The following is a 15,433-nucleotide window of genomic DNA, read 5'->3' as shown; positions in this document are numbered from 1 at the left end:
ACCCTTAACTGTTAAATAACAGAATAATTATTAAATTTCCTTAAGAAAGAGGGACAGAGGCCATGCAAGTTTGTGTGTTATATAAGGCCTTTTTGGCCTAGGGAAGGATTCTTAAGAGACTGTATACCCAAAGGTGTGATTTACGGTACTTAAAAGATGTTGCTTTAAGGCCTATGGGATCAAGACTGCTCAAAGCATATGTGACTAGAAGAAAATAAATGCCATGATAGCAAAACTGAAGGGATTAGTTTAAATGTTACAGTCAAGAGTTTACACTTTAATGTGAGTCATAATGTAAGCTATTAGAGTATTTGACCAAAGAGGCTCAGAGAGTCTGAGTGGAGACTATTAAGAATAAGAATGACCTTCGCACATAGCACCTAGAGCTATTATTAAGAACAGTAGTAAGAATGAGTCCAATAAGACATAACTGTAAATCTAGATAAAAGTTAGTAGACAGTCAAATTAAAAAACACAGATTTGAAGACATCAGAAATAGGATTTTGCTGCTGTCCTATCCTTAGCATAGAACTTTCCAGTTAGTGGATCCATGTATATACCATGAATAGGTTATAAATAAACTGATGGTGGTTCTTCAGCTGTCAGATGATCATGTAGGACCTTCAGCAACTGAACCGTGACCATTCTTGAGCAACCTCTTCCATTTATCTCAGTGTGTCAAGCGTTTTCCATGTGGGCCATGATAGGACAAAATTGAGAAATATAGTTCATATCCATGAGTGCGACCCAGCGGGTCTCTAAATTGCCTGAATTATGTGAAAATACGTGTATGTTGATGGCTTTTCTGAAGATAAAATCCATAGCTTTTATCAGATTCTTAGAGGGTTCTTTGACCAGAATATGCAGAGATGTGTATAGGAGTGGATTTTCTGACTGGCATGGGAAAATGTACTAAAAGGAAGTTTTTTGGAGAAAAATTCTAAGGAAAATAAAGCCATTCATTAATATTAAAAACATAATCTCCTTCTCTATATATATTTATACATTTTTATGTGGTTTGTTTTTTTTTCAGGCTTGCATTTTTTGAACTCAACTATCAGTTCCATACAACATCTGAACTACAGTCTGAAGTAATAAGACACTATTCAAAGCAGGTTTGTCTGAGGTTATTTTACAGAGGGACAGAGTGATATAAAATGGTGAAAACATTATTTGTCTATAGATGTATAATGTAGATTTGGCAAGGAAATGAATAGCTGTTCTCAAAATTTTAAAACATGGTTTTTTCCTTCAGGACTAGAGAAAGAAATTAAGCCCAACCACCATTTCAATTTTTTGCCTTTCTACTTTTATCCTTTAACAGAAATCCTTCCCAGATCAGTGTGAACTAGATGTAAATCTTTAAATAATAATTAGCTAAGTAATTCACCTCACTTATTTAAAAAAAAATAGGAGGTCAAGGGAAACTATCAGTAAGTGACTGATGAACATAGGATATTTTTAGCATAATTAAGTTATTTAGTCAGCTAGATATATTATTTTAATGGATTTTTGTCCACCTCTAAAGACTCTTATATCTTATGGTATAATTTATAGAGCATTGAGATACCTGTTGTGTGGTGGATAGATCACTGACCATGACTTAAGAAGCCTGGGTTTGGATCCCAGTTTTGCTGATTACCCACTGTGTGACTCTAGACATCATTTGACCTGTATGTTTTTCTAGTCTATAAAATGGTGGCAGTAATAACAGCTGTTACAAATAGTTGTGAAAGAATTTTGCATATTCTAAAGCTTTATGTAAATAGGTCATATTATTTCTCATATTCTAACACCAAATTGCTTTTTAAAACTAATACTAGTGATGAATAAGGTGATATGGTTTAGGTTGAAATTGGTGGTAAGGGTGTTAGCCTCAGAAAAAACTGCGTATGTGTACTGAATATAAGGAAAAAAATAGTCTGATTATCTGATTTGACTAATGTTTATATTTCATTTTTAGGCCATTAAGCAGATGTATGTACTTATTCTTGGACTTGATGTTTTGGGAAATCCCTTTGGTTTGATTAGAGAACTTTCTGAAGGTGTAGAAGCATTTTTTTATGAACCTTACCAGGTAAAATAGTTAATCTTGTGCAATGTATCACACTAATACTTGTGAATAAATAATGCATTCCATTAGCACATACAAACTATTATATATAAAGTAGATAAACAACAAGGTCCTGCTGTATAGCACAAGGAACTATATTAAATATCCTGTAATAAATCATAATGGAAAAGAATATGAAAAAGTATATACACACACACATACACATACACAACTGAATCACTTTGCTCTATACCGGTAACTAACACAACATTGTAAATCAGCTATACTTCAATTAAGTTCAGTTCAATTAAGTTGAGTTCAGTTAAGTTGAGTTCAATTAAGTTGAGTTGTAGTTGTAAATAGATTTTTGGAAACACAACAAAAGAACATTATTTTGAAGCAGACACTGGTAAGAGGTTTTGAGGAGTCTTGGGAGAAATACTTACCTTTTCCTTCAGAATTTAAAGTTAAGACTTTGCTAAGAAGTACCAAATATTAAGTGTTCTGCTGAAATATTAAAGGTGGATAAAATTTATGCTGTAGGAGAAGGAAGATTCCCATGGACACACAGTCTTAGTTTGCACAGTGGTGTGGGACATGCAAGCTGACATTGTGTAAAGCAATCTTAATAATCTGTGTCCCTTAAAAATTTGTCAGAACATTCAAAACTCTCCTACTTTCCTTTTTAAACATAGAGGATAATGAAAAATAAAGTAAAATTAGTATTTATTTTGTACACTGTAGTCTAAAACATTAGAAATATTAAAAATTGAAGTGTTCTTATTTCTTTTTTTAAAAAATTATAAAGAGTAGTTTGTGGTTACCGTCTCATCATATAACTTATAATCCAAATAAGCATCTTTTGTACACTTTGGTGAATAGTCATATTCCTTTCTAAGTTTGGATCAACTGCCAACATTTTATCCTTTATACTTTGAATGTCATGAAATGTCTGAGAATTATGTTAATGTGAAGTTTTCTTCTGATGTCACTTTCTCTGGGTCTTCTTTATTATTTTTGTCACTACTACTTTCCTTGTATATATCAAAAAAAAAATTTACCTTTAAACTTAGCTTTATTTATTATTATTTTTTGATCCTTTAGGGAGCCATCCAAGGTCCTGAGGAGTTTGTGGAAGGAATGGCACTAGGACTGAAAGCACTAGTTGGTGGAGCTGTTGGTAAGAAACAGAATGCTGGGCTTCCTAGGTGGTGCAGTGGTTGGGAATCCGCCTGCCAATGCAGAGGACACCGGTTCGATCCCTGCTCTGGGAGGACCCCTTTTAAAAAAAAAAAAGAAAAGAAACAGAATGCCTACCAAGGATGATTATGCTAGAAAATAATGATGTTTTGTTTTACTAAAGGTATTATAATTTTGCTAGGTGGATTAGCTGGTGCTGCCTCCAAAATCACCAGTGCTATGGCTAAAGGGGTAGCAGCTATGACTATGGATGAAGACTACCAACAGAAGAGAAGAGAAGCCATGAACAAGCAACCAGCTGGTCTTAGAGAAGGCATCACTCGTGGAGGAAAAGGATTAGTTTCTGTAAGAAATTTCCCATGGTTGTGAACATTTTAGGAATATCTTTTAAAGCCACATTCTGTGAGTAAGGAAATAGACATAAAACTTTTATTCACTTAAATATTATTTGGATATTGGAGGAGCAGTAGATTGTGACATCTAAAAAATAGGTCAGTAACTTCTAAAAATATTCTGTTTAAATAAAATACTTAGGAAATTTATTAATTCTTATGGTATCTAGAAAGTAGAACTCTGCATTTCTTTTGTAAGCGAGACTTAGTTCTTCAAGTTATCATGTCAAAGTATTGTAAATTTTCAATTGTGCTTTTCCTCTAGGGTTTTGTAAGTGGCATAACAGGAATTGTTACAAAACCGATCAAAGGCAAGTATAACTCCTTTGAGTGATATATATCACCAAGGCTTTCATAAATTGATTCCATTTTCGTTACTAATCCATTTGTCTAAGACTCTGTCTTTTTTCTTTCCAGGAGCTCAAAAAGAAGGAGCAGCTGGTTTCTTTAAAGGTGTTGGGAAAGGTTTGGTTGGAGCAGTGACAAGGCCAACTGGAGGCATCATAGACATGGCTAGCAGTACATTTCAGGGAATAAAAAGGTAAATTCTCTTTGATAAAATATGAGTAAAATGCTTAAACCAAGAAAAATGAGATAAATCTGTTTGGCTTGAGGCACTTAATTATGAACCCTGCAATAATGGCAAGTTGCATATGCTCTTCCTAATTGCTTTTGATACTTTTTAAGTTGTTGTGATTGCATCATTTCAGCTTCGTAGGGTTCTGCTTTATTCATCATTCATTCCCAGCAGCCTTGGCAGGAAAGGTTTGGCAGATTAAACTTTTCGCTTGCCTTGATTGAAATACATTACAATAATGTAATGCTATACATCAGTTATAAAATTAGCAAATATAATACTCTGTCTCCTTTTTTGAGAAATAAAAAATGGCATTTTATGTTCTAGGTTCAAACTCAGCTTGTGTTCACCCCTTCCTTTATGATCTTATTTTGTTATAAAACTATTACATCCTTTCCCTCTATTTCTCTTCACTTGTGCAAATAATTTTAAAACAGGTTCCTTTTTTCTCCAAATTAAATTTAGCATAAGACTAAAATTTAGTAGTTGCATTATTGTTAACTCTGTTCTAGGAGTTTGTATCACATAAAACAATTGATTAAATTCATGCTAATGCATTTGACTTAGAAACCTAACTTAGAAAGTTGGTGGGTGGATATCTCCCTGATCTTTTTTCTTTTGCATTTTCTCTTGATTCCTGCTGTATAGGAATATATATTGTCATTAAATGAGCTGCTCTTTTTAAGTCAATATTTCATACTATTACCATAACAGAGTGTTTCCAGTTTTAGTTTAGAGTTAAGGTTGGAAAAAAGGGTTCAGTTTTTTCGACCTTTAACTTTAGTTTCACGAATATAATTATTGAATCGTAGTCATTAGAGAAGCTCAAAAGTCAATAAATCATAAGGAATTCACCATGGCAATCAGACAAGAAAAGGAAATAAAAGGAATCCAGATTGGAAAAGAAGAAGTAAAATTATCACTGTTTGCAGATCACATGATGCTATACATAGAAAATCCTAAAGCTGCTAGCAGAAAACTACTAGAGCTCATCAATGAATTTGGTAAAATTGCAGGATACAAAATCAGTACACAGGAGTCTCTTGAATTCCTATACACTGACAAAGAAAGATCAGAAAGAGAAATCAAGGAAACAATCTCATTTACCATCACATCAAAAAGAATTAAAAACCTAGGAATAAACCTACCTAAGGAGGCCGAAGACCTGTACTCTGAAAGCTATGTAAGACACTGATGAAAGAAATCAAAGGTGACACAAACAGATGGAAAGATATACCACATTCTTGGCTTGGAAGAGTCAGTATTGTCAAAATGACTATATTATCTGAGGCAATATACAGTTTCAGTGCAATCCCTATCAAATTACTAATGCATTTTTCACAGAATTAGAACAAAAAAATTTACAATTTGTATGGGAACAAAAAAGACCATGAATAGCCAAAGCAATCCTGAGAAAGAAAAACAGAGCTGGAACAATCAGGCTCCTTGAGTTCAGACTATACTACAAAGCTACAGTAATCAAAACAGTATGGTACTGGCACAAAAACAGAAATATATATCAATGGAACAGGATAGAAAGTCCAGAGATAACCCATGCACCTGTGGTCATCCAATCTATGACAAAGGAGGCAAGAATATACAATGGAGAAAAGACAGCCTCTTCAATAAGTGGTGCTGGGAAAACTGGACAGCTACAGGTAAACGAATGAAATTAGAACACTGCCTAACACCACACACAAAAGTAAACTCAAGATGGATTAAAGACCTAAATGTAAGGCCAGATACTATACAACTCTCAGAGGAAAACATAAGCAGAACACTCTGACATAAATTGCAACAAGATCTTTTTTGATCCACCTCCTAGAATAATGAAAATAAAAATAAAGACAAAAATAAACAAATGAAAATAAACAAAAATAATTAAAAGCTTTTGCACAGCAAAAGAAACCGTAAACAAAAAGACAACCCTCAGAATGGGAGAAAGAATTTGCAAATGAAGCAATTGACCAGGGATTAATCTCCAAAATATACAAACAGCTCACGCAGCTCAATATCAAAAAACAAACAACCCAATCAAAAATTGTCAGAAGGGACTTCCTAGGTGGCACAGTGGTTAAGAAATCTGCCTGCCAATGCAGGGGACATGGGTTCAAGCCCTGCTCCAGGAAAATCCCACATGCTGTGGAGCAACTAAGCCTGTGTGCCACAACTTTGAGCCTGCACTCTTGAGCACATGAGCTGTAGTTATTGAACCCATGTGCCACAACTACTGAAGCCCATGTGTCTAGAGCCCATGCTCCACAACAAGAGAAGCCACTGCAGTGAGGATCCCGCGCACCACAATGAAGAACCCCTGCTCACCACAACTAGAGAGAGACCATGTGCAACAATGAAGACCCAACACAGCCAATAAATTAATTAATTAATTAAAAATATAAAGGCAGAGGACCTAAATAAACATTTCTCCAAAGAAGAAATACGGTGGCTAAAAAAGCACATGAAAAGCTGCTCAGCATCACGAATTCCTAGAGAAATGCAAATCAAAACTACAGTGAGGTATCACCTCACACTGGTCAGAATGCCCATCATCAAAAAAATCTGCAAACAATAAATGGTTGAGAGGGTGTGGAGAAAAGGAAACCCTCCTATACTGTTGGTGGGAATGTAAATTAGTACAGCCACTATGGAGAACAGTGTGGAGGTTCCTTAAAAAACTAAAAATAGAGCTACCATATGGCCCAGCAATCCCTCTCCTGGGCATATCTCTGAAGAAAACCATAACTCAAAAAGATACATGCACCCCAGTGTTCACTGCAGCACTATTTACAATAGCCAGGACACGGAAACAACCTAAATGTCCATCAATGGATGAATGGATAGAGAAGAAGTGGTATATATATACAATGGAGTATTACTTAGCCATAAAAAAGAATGGAATAATGCTATTTGCAACAACATGGATGGATCTAGAGATTGTCATACTGAGTAAAGCAAGTCAGACAGAGAAAGACAAATATAGTATGATACTGCTTATATGTGGAATCTAAAAAAAAATGGTTCAAATGAATTTATCTGCAAAACAGAGTTACAGATGTAGGAATCAAACTTATGGTTGCCTGGGGCTAAGACGGGGGAGGGATAAATTGGGAGATTGGAATTGACATACACACACTGCTATATGTAAAATAGATAATAATAAAGACCTACTGTATAGCACAGGGAACTCTGCTCAGTACCCTGTAATGGCCTGTGTGGGAAAGGAATCTAAAAAATTAGAGTGGGTATATGTATATGTAGAACTGATTCACTTTGCTGTACACCTGAAACTAACACACCATTGTAAATCAACTATACTCCAATAAAAATTAATTTAAAAAAATAAGTAAAATGTCTTTTTTGTGTCTAATAGGGATTTTTTCTGTTACGTCTAAATTTTTTTCTGATTTTAGTATAGCCATTCCAGCTCTCTTTTGGCTATTATTTACATGGTATGTCTTTTTCCATTCTTTTACTTTTGACTTATCTGTGTCTTTGGCTCTAAATTGAGCCTCTTGTGGACAGCATATAGTTAGATCACATTTTTCTTATCCATTCTGCCAATTTCTGCTTTTAATTGGAGAATTGATCCATATGCATGTGTCTATACATATGGATACATTACATGGTAAGCTCTTAATATTTATTGAATGTGTGAATATTTGTTGAATGAATGAGTGAACAAATGTCATTCTCATGTAGGTCCATATAGTCAAAAAATGTTAAATAAAATATTACCAAATCGTGCACTGTGTATATGTGTTTCAGATAATGCATATCAAGCCGTAGAAGGAATGTGAGGGTATTTGAACATTACAAAACCAGGTAATGTGACTTAAAGCATTAATAGATTGAAGGAGATAAACCATAGGATCACAGCAATGACCAGGGAAAACTTCAATATTTAAAATTCATTGCTCATTCAAGACTTTCAATAATGACAAAAAAAGAACTGTTAGCAAACTAAGCGTAGAAATGAATTTCCTGGGACTTCCCTGGTGGTGCAGTGGTTAAGAATCCCCCTGCCAATGCAATGGACATGGGTTGGATCCCTGGGCTGGGGAGATCCCACATGCCGCAGAGCAACTAAGCCCATGTGCCACAACTACTGAGCCCACGTGCTATAACTACTGAAGCCCACACGCCTAGAGCTCGTGCTCTGCAACGAAGAATAGCCCCTGCCCACCACAGCTAGAGAAAAGCCCGCATGCAGCAACAAAGACCCAGTGCAGCCAAAATTTAAAAAAAAAATTAATTAAAAAAAAGGGCAATAGAGACATAGCTTAAAATTTAAAAAGAAAAAGAAAAAAAAGAAAAGAATTTCCTTGGCTTAACAAGCAGTGCCTTTAAAAAAAAAACTTGCTGATGTCTGTACTTCATGAAGCACTCTTAGAAGCTTTCCCTTTAAAGTTGAGAATGAGAAAGATGCTTTCAGTCCCCTCTTGTATTTAGCATTGTGCTAGAGGAGCTGATAATGCAATAGAGTAGGAAATAGGAAAGCAAAAGAAATTAAAAGTCTGAAATCAGAAAAGAAAAAACTAATCATATGCTGATTCTCTGATTATTGTCTACAAAGAAAATCCAAGAGGGACTTCACTGGTGGTGCAGTGATTAAGAATCCACCTGCCGGAAGACCTAAATAGACGTTTCTCCAAAGAAGACATACAGATGGCCAACAAACACATGAAAAGATGCTCAACATCACTAATCATTAGAGAAATGCAAGTCAAAGCCACAATGAGGTATCACCTTACACTGGTCAGAATGACCATCATCAAAAAATCTAGAAATAGTAATGTTGGAGAGTGTGTGAAGAAAAGGGAACTCTCCTGCACTGTTGGTGGGAATGTAAGTTGATACAGCCATTATGGAAAACAGTTTGGAGGTTCCTTGAAAAACTAAAAATGGAACTACCATGTGATCCAGTAATCCCACTACTGGGCATATACCCACAGAAAACCGTAATCCCAAAAGAAGCATGTACCGTAATGTTCATTGCAGCACTATTTACAGTAGCCAGGACATGGAAGCAACCTAAATACCAATCAACAGATGAATGGATAAAGAAGATGTGGCACATATACAGGGGAATATTACTCAGCCATAAAAAGGAATGAAATGGAGCTATATGTAATGAGGTGGATAGACCTAGAGACTGTTATACAGAGTGAAGTAAGCCAGAAAGAGAAAAACAAATACTGTATGCTAACTCATATATATGGAATCTAAAAAAAAAATGGTACTGATGAACTCAGTGACAGGGCAAGAATAAGGATGCAGATGCAGAGAATGGACTGGAGGACACGGGGTTGAGGGGGCGGGGGGGCGAAGGGGAAGCTGGGATGAAGTGAGAGTAGCATAGACATAGATACACTACCAACTGTAAAATAAATAGCTAGTGGGAAGTTGCTGTATAACAACGGGAGATCAACTCGATGATGGGTGATGCCTTAGAGGGTCAGGACAGGGAGGGTGGAAGGGAGTCACGGGAAGGAGGGGATATGGGGATATATGTATAAATACAGCTGACTCACTTTGGTGTACCTCAAAAGCTGGTACAAGAGTGTAAAGCAATTATATTCCAATAAAGAGCTTGGGGAAAAAAAAAGAATCTGCCTGCCAATGCAGGGGACACAGGTTTGAGCCCTGTTGTGGGAAGATACCACATGCTGTGGAGCAACTAAGCCCATGTGCCACAACTACTGAACCTGAGTTCTAGAGCCCGAGAGCTGCAACTACTGAGCCTGCACAACTGCTGAAGCCCACGGGCCAAGAGCCCATGCTCTGCAACAAGAGATGCCACTGCAATGAGAAGCTCGAGCACCAAATGAACAGTAGCCCCTTGTTGGCTGCAACTAGAGAATGCCCGTGTGCAGCAATGAAGACCCAACACATCCAAAAAGAAAATCCAAGAGAATCTATAACCAAACTTCTTTACCGTTCTCCATTTTTCTAGAGAATTTACATTATTTGTGTCAAAAGACAGATTTAAAAAAAAGAGAAGTGATGTAATAGTCTCATTTTATCCAAAAGAAGATCTTTTTTTAGTAGTTGCATTTTAAAGTATACTTAGGAGTTTTTGAGTAATTTTTAAAATCAAATTATATGATTTCCCTCCAGAGCTACAGAGACTTCCAGTGAAGTGGAGAGTTTGCGACCCCCTAGGTTCTTTAATGAAGATGGAGTTATCAGACCTTACAGGTTGAGGGATGGTACTGGAAATCAAATGTTACAGGTGGGTGAAGAAATATCTTATGAATTAGGATTAATTTAGTCAAGTCAGCTTTTTTTAAAGTAGCTACATAATGCTTTAAATATGTATTAGATTATTTGGACTTTTACATGTTTTGCTTAATTCCATTTAAAGTTTCTTACATTTACTTAGGTTTTAAATGTACATTTATTTACTATAAGATTTTTTTTTTTCTTTTTTACAGGCATCAAAAAGTTTGATATGAAAACAGTTAATGCATGACTTTGCAAGTGAAAGCCAGCAGTAGATTTTAGTCTTAAAGTTTACAAACTACGTACAGCTGTTTCAGTATTTTGAATGCAAAGAAAAGCTTTTATATTGGTAACTTTTTGTATAGGATTTTTAGCAAATCTGATCTTTTTATAGGGTATTCTTAGTTCTGTACTGGATTTGCTAGATTTGTTGAAAGCCTTTCTGCCTTATGTACCCTCATAGTTGATGGTACTTATTTACCCACTTAGGCCATTTCTGTTTAGGGTGCTTCCTTCAAACCACTAACAGCTTTTATTCCAGATATAGTCCTTATGTCCAGTTAGGCATGGGTAAGGAAAAAAATCATGACCACTGCTATTGTGAATTCTTTGGTTCTCCTGCTTTTCTTTTGAAAATGCTCAAATGGCCATGACCCTCTTCCTGCTTTATGCTTGTGTGGTCTGTTTAAGACCCTGTGGAATTGATAAAAAATTCACATGAAAACCAACATCTTTTAGTAAGGAAAATTAGCTTTTAGAGCAATAGTCAGTTTGAAGATAGAATATTTTATCTGTTTATATAACTTCTTTGTAAATTGAGCTTTTTAAAATCTGTATTATGCTATAGATAACATACCCAATAAGATATACCAATTTAAAGTCATTTCTGTGGTTTAGATGTAGAATACTAAATTAAATCATTCATGTGAAAATAGTCTTGAAAATACTCATAGTAATAATAAATTATATAGACTTGAAAATACTCATTGTACAGACTGTGAAATACTCATAGTAATAATAAATTGTGGGGAGATATGGTCCTTCTTTTATAGTCTTGATATTTTAAATATTGTTATGTTTAAAGTGATCAGGATAAAGATTTTAAAATTTAGTATTTTACCCGCTGCATACACAGTATATAATTTTGCTTTAAATGTACTTCATAAACTGTAAGTATTGTGCTAATTTAGTTAAGTGGTTTTACATCGTATTTAAAATGTTTTTAAAGCATCACAATAATTACATGTTGGGATAGAACTGGCAATCTACTGAGAGATTGTGTTCTAAACGGCATGTTGACAAACTCTACAATGACAGCATACCATTCTTTGAAAATAAAGTCATCTATAGTTATACAATTGAAACATACATATCTACTCAGTAACTGGCTTCCCTTATTAGAACACAATTAACATATTACTAATTCATTTTACTAGACTGAAGTTATCAAATTACCTTTCAAAAAACTAAAAATATTTCATGAGAAACTATTTTATAAACTTAGGAAGTAAGGATGAAGTAGTGACGAGAGTTTACAACATACATCCTCATTATTAGGGAACAGATGATAAGAAAGCCATGAGATACCAACAGGTTCTCACAGTTGATTACTTGATTTCAGTAACAAGTAAATTTGTTCTACACTTTTTTCCATTGATTGTTTTCTAAAGCGTTAAAGTTTGGGATTTAAGATCATGACTGTTGCCTGTATTTTTAAACATGCCCGTCATTTTTAGTAGGACAGTCTTAGAATTAATTGTTAAAAGAGTTGTTTAAATGACTAAGAACTCACAGTCCTTGTCAGCCACTACTTATTTTTCAGCCAGAGCATTAAACACAGTATTAGTTGGAATACCTATAAGGAATTCACCAGAAGGATGTTTGTGTTTGGCATTATTTTCTTACAGGTGTAAGAAGTTGGTTGTTGCTTTAGTGGTAATGGTTCTTTTTTGAATCAAAACTTTACTAATAGCAAACACTTTAAAATATACAAATACCAGTACTGTGGCATAGAAGTAGATGACTTATAAACAGTATTTCAAATCTCATCTACCTAGATTTAATCTAAGTGATTTAATAATAAGGCCCTTAGAAAATAGTTAATACTTTCAAATGTTGTCCTTTTATTTTCTAATTTTCTGAAAAGAGTGCTCTGTGTTCACCAAATTATATATGCCTATAGATGATAATTGAATATGAGACAGTTCTTTTATTGTGTACCTTTCTATCTAGAAAGTGGCACATTATCATTGCACTTCCTAGTAGTCCATTAAAGTTGCATACTAGAGACATAGAATAATTGTAACATAGTCACAAAATAGTTTACTGGTATCATCAAGCTATTTTATACATTGTGTACCAACCAGTGGAGTTTAGTTGTCTGTTAGGTTATGAAATATTATATCCATAATTACTGCCCCATTTATAGCTGAAGTCTTCTTCAAAATTATTGACTTCTTAAACATTTCATAATTTTACATCTTTTTCCAAGCAGTTTGCCATACTTAACTAACCTTTATGCTTCTTTTTTCTTTACCATGCTTACAGAAAATTCAGGTCTACAGGGCGTGGATTATGACTCACAGTAGAAGTAGTGATGATGATAATGAGGACGATGATTAGTCAGATCTGAGGTGTTAAAATTCATATGTTCTCTGTCATTTTATTTGGAATGTTTCATTAACATGTTTTGTATGCTACCATAATGTCCATATGTCCATTTTTAGGGAGTAATAAGCACTTTTTCCTTTTAAAATGTTTTTCTATATATTTTCAGAAACAAAAATTATTGCATTATTTAAGCACAGAAAAATGTATTTCATAGCCAAAGTAGGGCATATTATATATTATAGCATTTGCTTGTATGTATTTTATAGCTTTGTAATAAGTTTGTCTTTAAGATTTAAAGTTAGACATTTACTTTACTGTTCACTAGTTTCATTTTAAATTATCTGCAAAATATTGCTTTTAATGTTCTCTGTAAATTTTCTGACCTGTAATGTAATGAGTGAAAAAAAAAAAAAGGAAAAGAATACTAATAGCCAGTCAATATTTTATATTTATTTAGCATTTTAGAAGTATTTTGTCAAATTTCTTTTAATAATAATAAACTTATATAATTTGAAGCAATACGAATTTGTTGTTCTATTCCAAAATTGCATAGGTTAAACTACTATTACAAGAAACATTCATGATTTGTCATAAAGGTCAGATAGTAAAATAATTTATAGTCTGAGAATGAAAACAAATGTTCTTTGGTTCTCCTTTTGTTTCATTTTATTTTGTATACTTTTTGTGAAAGTGAGCAAAGTTGGTTTCACAATCATTATATTTACTTATTAACTTACATATCCATGTGCTATAACCTTATTATAAAATGTTATGAATTAATTCAGGATAGTAGAATTTTTATAGCAAGCATAGTTATATGTATTTCTTCTGGGTAGTATTGGGAAAATGTTATCTGTGTTGCTGAAAGATGTATAAGCAAATCTGTTTTATGTTTTGTGTACTGAAGCCTTTTTTTTTCAATTTCAAACTTAGATGAAACTTTTTCTTCTATTTTTCTAGTGTATCAGATGTACTTTAAAAAAAAAGAAACCTCTAAAAAGTTAATGACTGTTAGTAGGATGATATTTAATCCTTTATGACTTCTCTGCATTTGGATCAACAAAGTAACATTTACCTTAATTTATGTGAAGCATTTTGCTTATAATGAACTTATATTAGATTGTAGTAGATAATTGCCTTAATTGTTCAGCTTTTGGTTTAATTTATTTAGCCAATGATTTGAGTCCCTTCTAATTCTTAGGTTTATCAAGATTTTATCTCTATAAATCATTATTCTCTATTTCTTAGAAAATGACTATTTCAGATTTTTTCATATTGAGCTTACCAAAAAAAGAAGCTAAAAAATTTAGCTCTTGAGATTTCTACCTGTCTAGATTTGATTCAGATTAAGTAGAAAGCAAGGTTGTGTATGATAGGACTAAGAAATATGTGAATGTCAAAGAATTTAATTAGTTTGCATCAAAATATGGTATTCTTATGTTTTTGGAGTAAGTAAATCAATTAAAACAGTGACCGTGAAAATAGTCATTACTAGTATCAGAGACAATTTGTATTTGTCATGCATCTACTGCTCTCTCACCCTTGGTCAAAATCAAAGCCCGCTGCTTCTACTGGCAGCTGGAGAGAACATAGCTTATTGTTATGTATTGTGTATGTCTGGTAATTTCTTCATTGACTGCTTGATTCCTACTTTGCTAAGCATGAGGCCTTCCTAAAGGAGAAAATGCTAAACGTCTTGTTTTCAAGACATTTACTGATTTTCCTGTGGTTGGTCTATGACACTTAATTCTGTGGTACAGATTTCATAAAGGTCCTTATGAATTTATCTGGAAAAAGTTCTGGATATTTCAGCAGTGCCTTACCATTTTAATGAAAAGAGATTGGAGGTAGAATTACATTTATTTAAAATCTCTGTTAAGGATTTGAAATATTCTAGTAACTAGTAAACTTTGTTCATGTGGCCTGAGGGATTTATCCTTAAGTTTTTAGCCCCTAGAAGTGATATATAGTCTTTTAACAGTTTAATTGCCCTTGTTCTTTCTGTTTCTGTTTTCCTGCCCCAGTGAAATAATCTTTTCAAGCTTCTCTGCTGTCAGGTATTAATTATTTTTCCAGTTTAAAAAATATATTTATTATGTTAATTTTATTTGAGAAAAATTTAAGACTGAGGATTGCTCTACATTTTCTTGATAGAGATAGAGGACTTGACAAAAATATCTTCTTATTCCTCATCAGATATATAGAAAATGAGTTCAATTGTGGGATTTTAAATGAGATAAACAGTTTTTTTGTTTGTTTATTAGTGGCTTTATAATTAATTAGAACTTTAAAAATGGGAGTATCGATCTAATAAATGAAGTCTAGTGAGAAAACTGGGTTTGAAAGATTGACTATGAAATACCACACCTTTCCATATCC

General features: G+C 33.8%; 1 protein-coding gene across 3 annotated transcripts in view; it reads left to right on the top strand.

Moving 5' to 3' along the window:
* Window positions 1–15,433, top strand: part of VPS13A (vacuolar protein sorting 13 homolog A) — a 261,903-nt gene that overhangs the window by 223,292 nt on the left and 23,178 nt on the right. For 2 of the 3 annotated variants that reach the window (XM_057725285.1, XM_057725287.1), the window contains 7 exons: window positions 1,034–1,115; window positions 1,964–2,077; window positions 3,158–3,233; window positions 3,435–3,598; window positions 3,911–3,956; window positions 4,063–4,186; window positions 10,340–10,454. In XM_057725285.1, coding sequence (XP_057581268.1) covers window positions 1,034–1,115; window positions 1,964–2,077; window positions 3,158–3,233; window positions 3,435–3,598; window positions 3,911–3,956; window positions 4,063–4,186; window positions 10,340–10,454 — 721 coding nt within the window. Of the gene's footprint in view, window positions 1–1,033; window positions 1,116–1,963; window positions 2,078–3,157; window positions 3,234–3,434; window positions 3,599–3,910; window positions 3,957–4,062; window positions 4,187–10,339; window positions 10,455–10,656; window positions 11,291–15,433 lie in introns of those variants that run through there. The other variant, XM_057725286.1, reaches the window with a different exon arrangement.

The sequence above is a fragment of the Hippopotamus amphibius genome, chromosome 2, assembly GCF_030028045.1.
Source record: "Hippopotamus amphibius kiboko isolate mHipAmp2 chromosome 2, mHipAmp2.hap2, whole genome shotgun sequence".
Lineage (NCBI taxonomy): Eukaryota > Metazoa > Chordata > Mammalia > Artiodactyla > Hippopotamidae > Hippopotamus > Hippopotamus amphibius.
The sequence above is the reverse complement of the archived record's forward strand: the minus strand, read 5'-3'. Positions and strand labels throughout refer to the sequence as shown.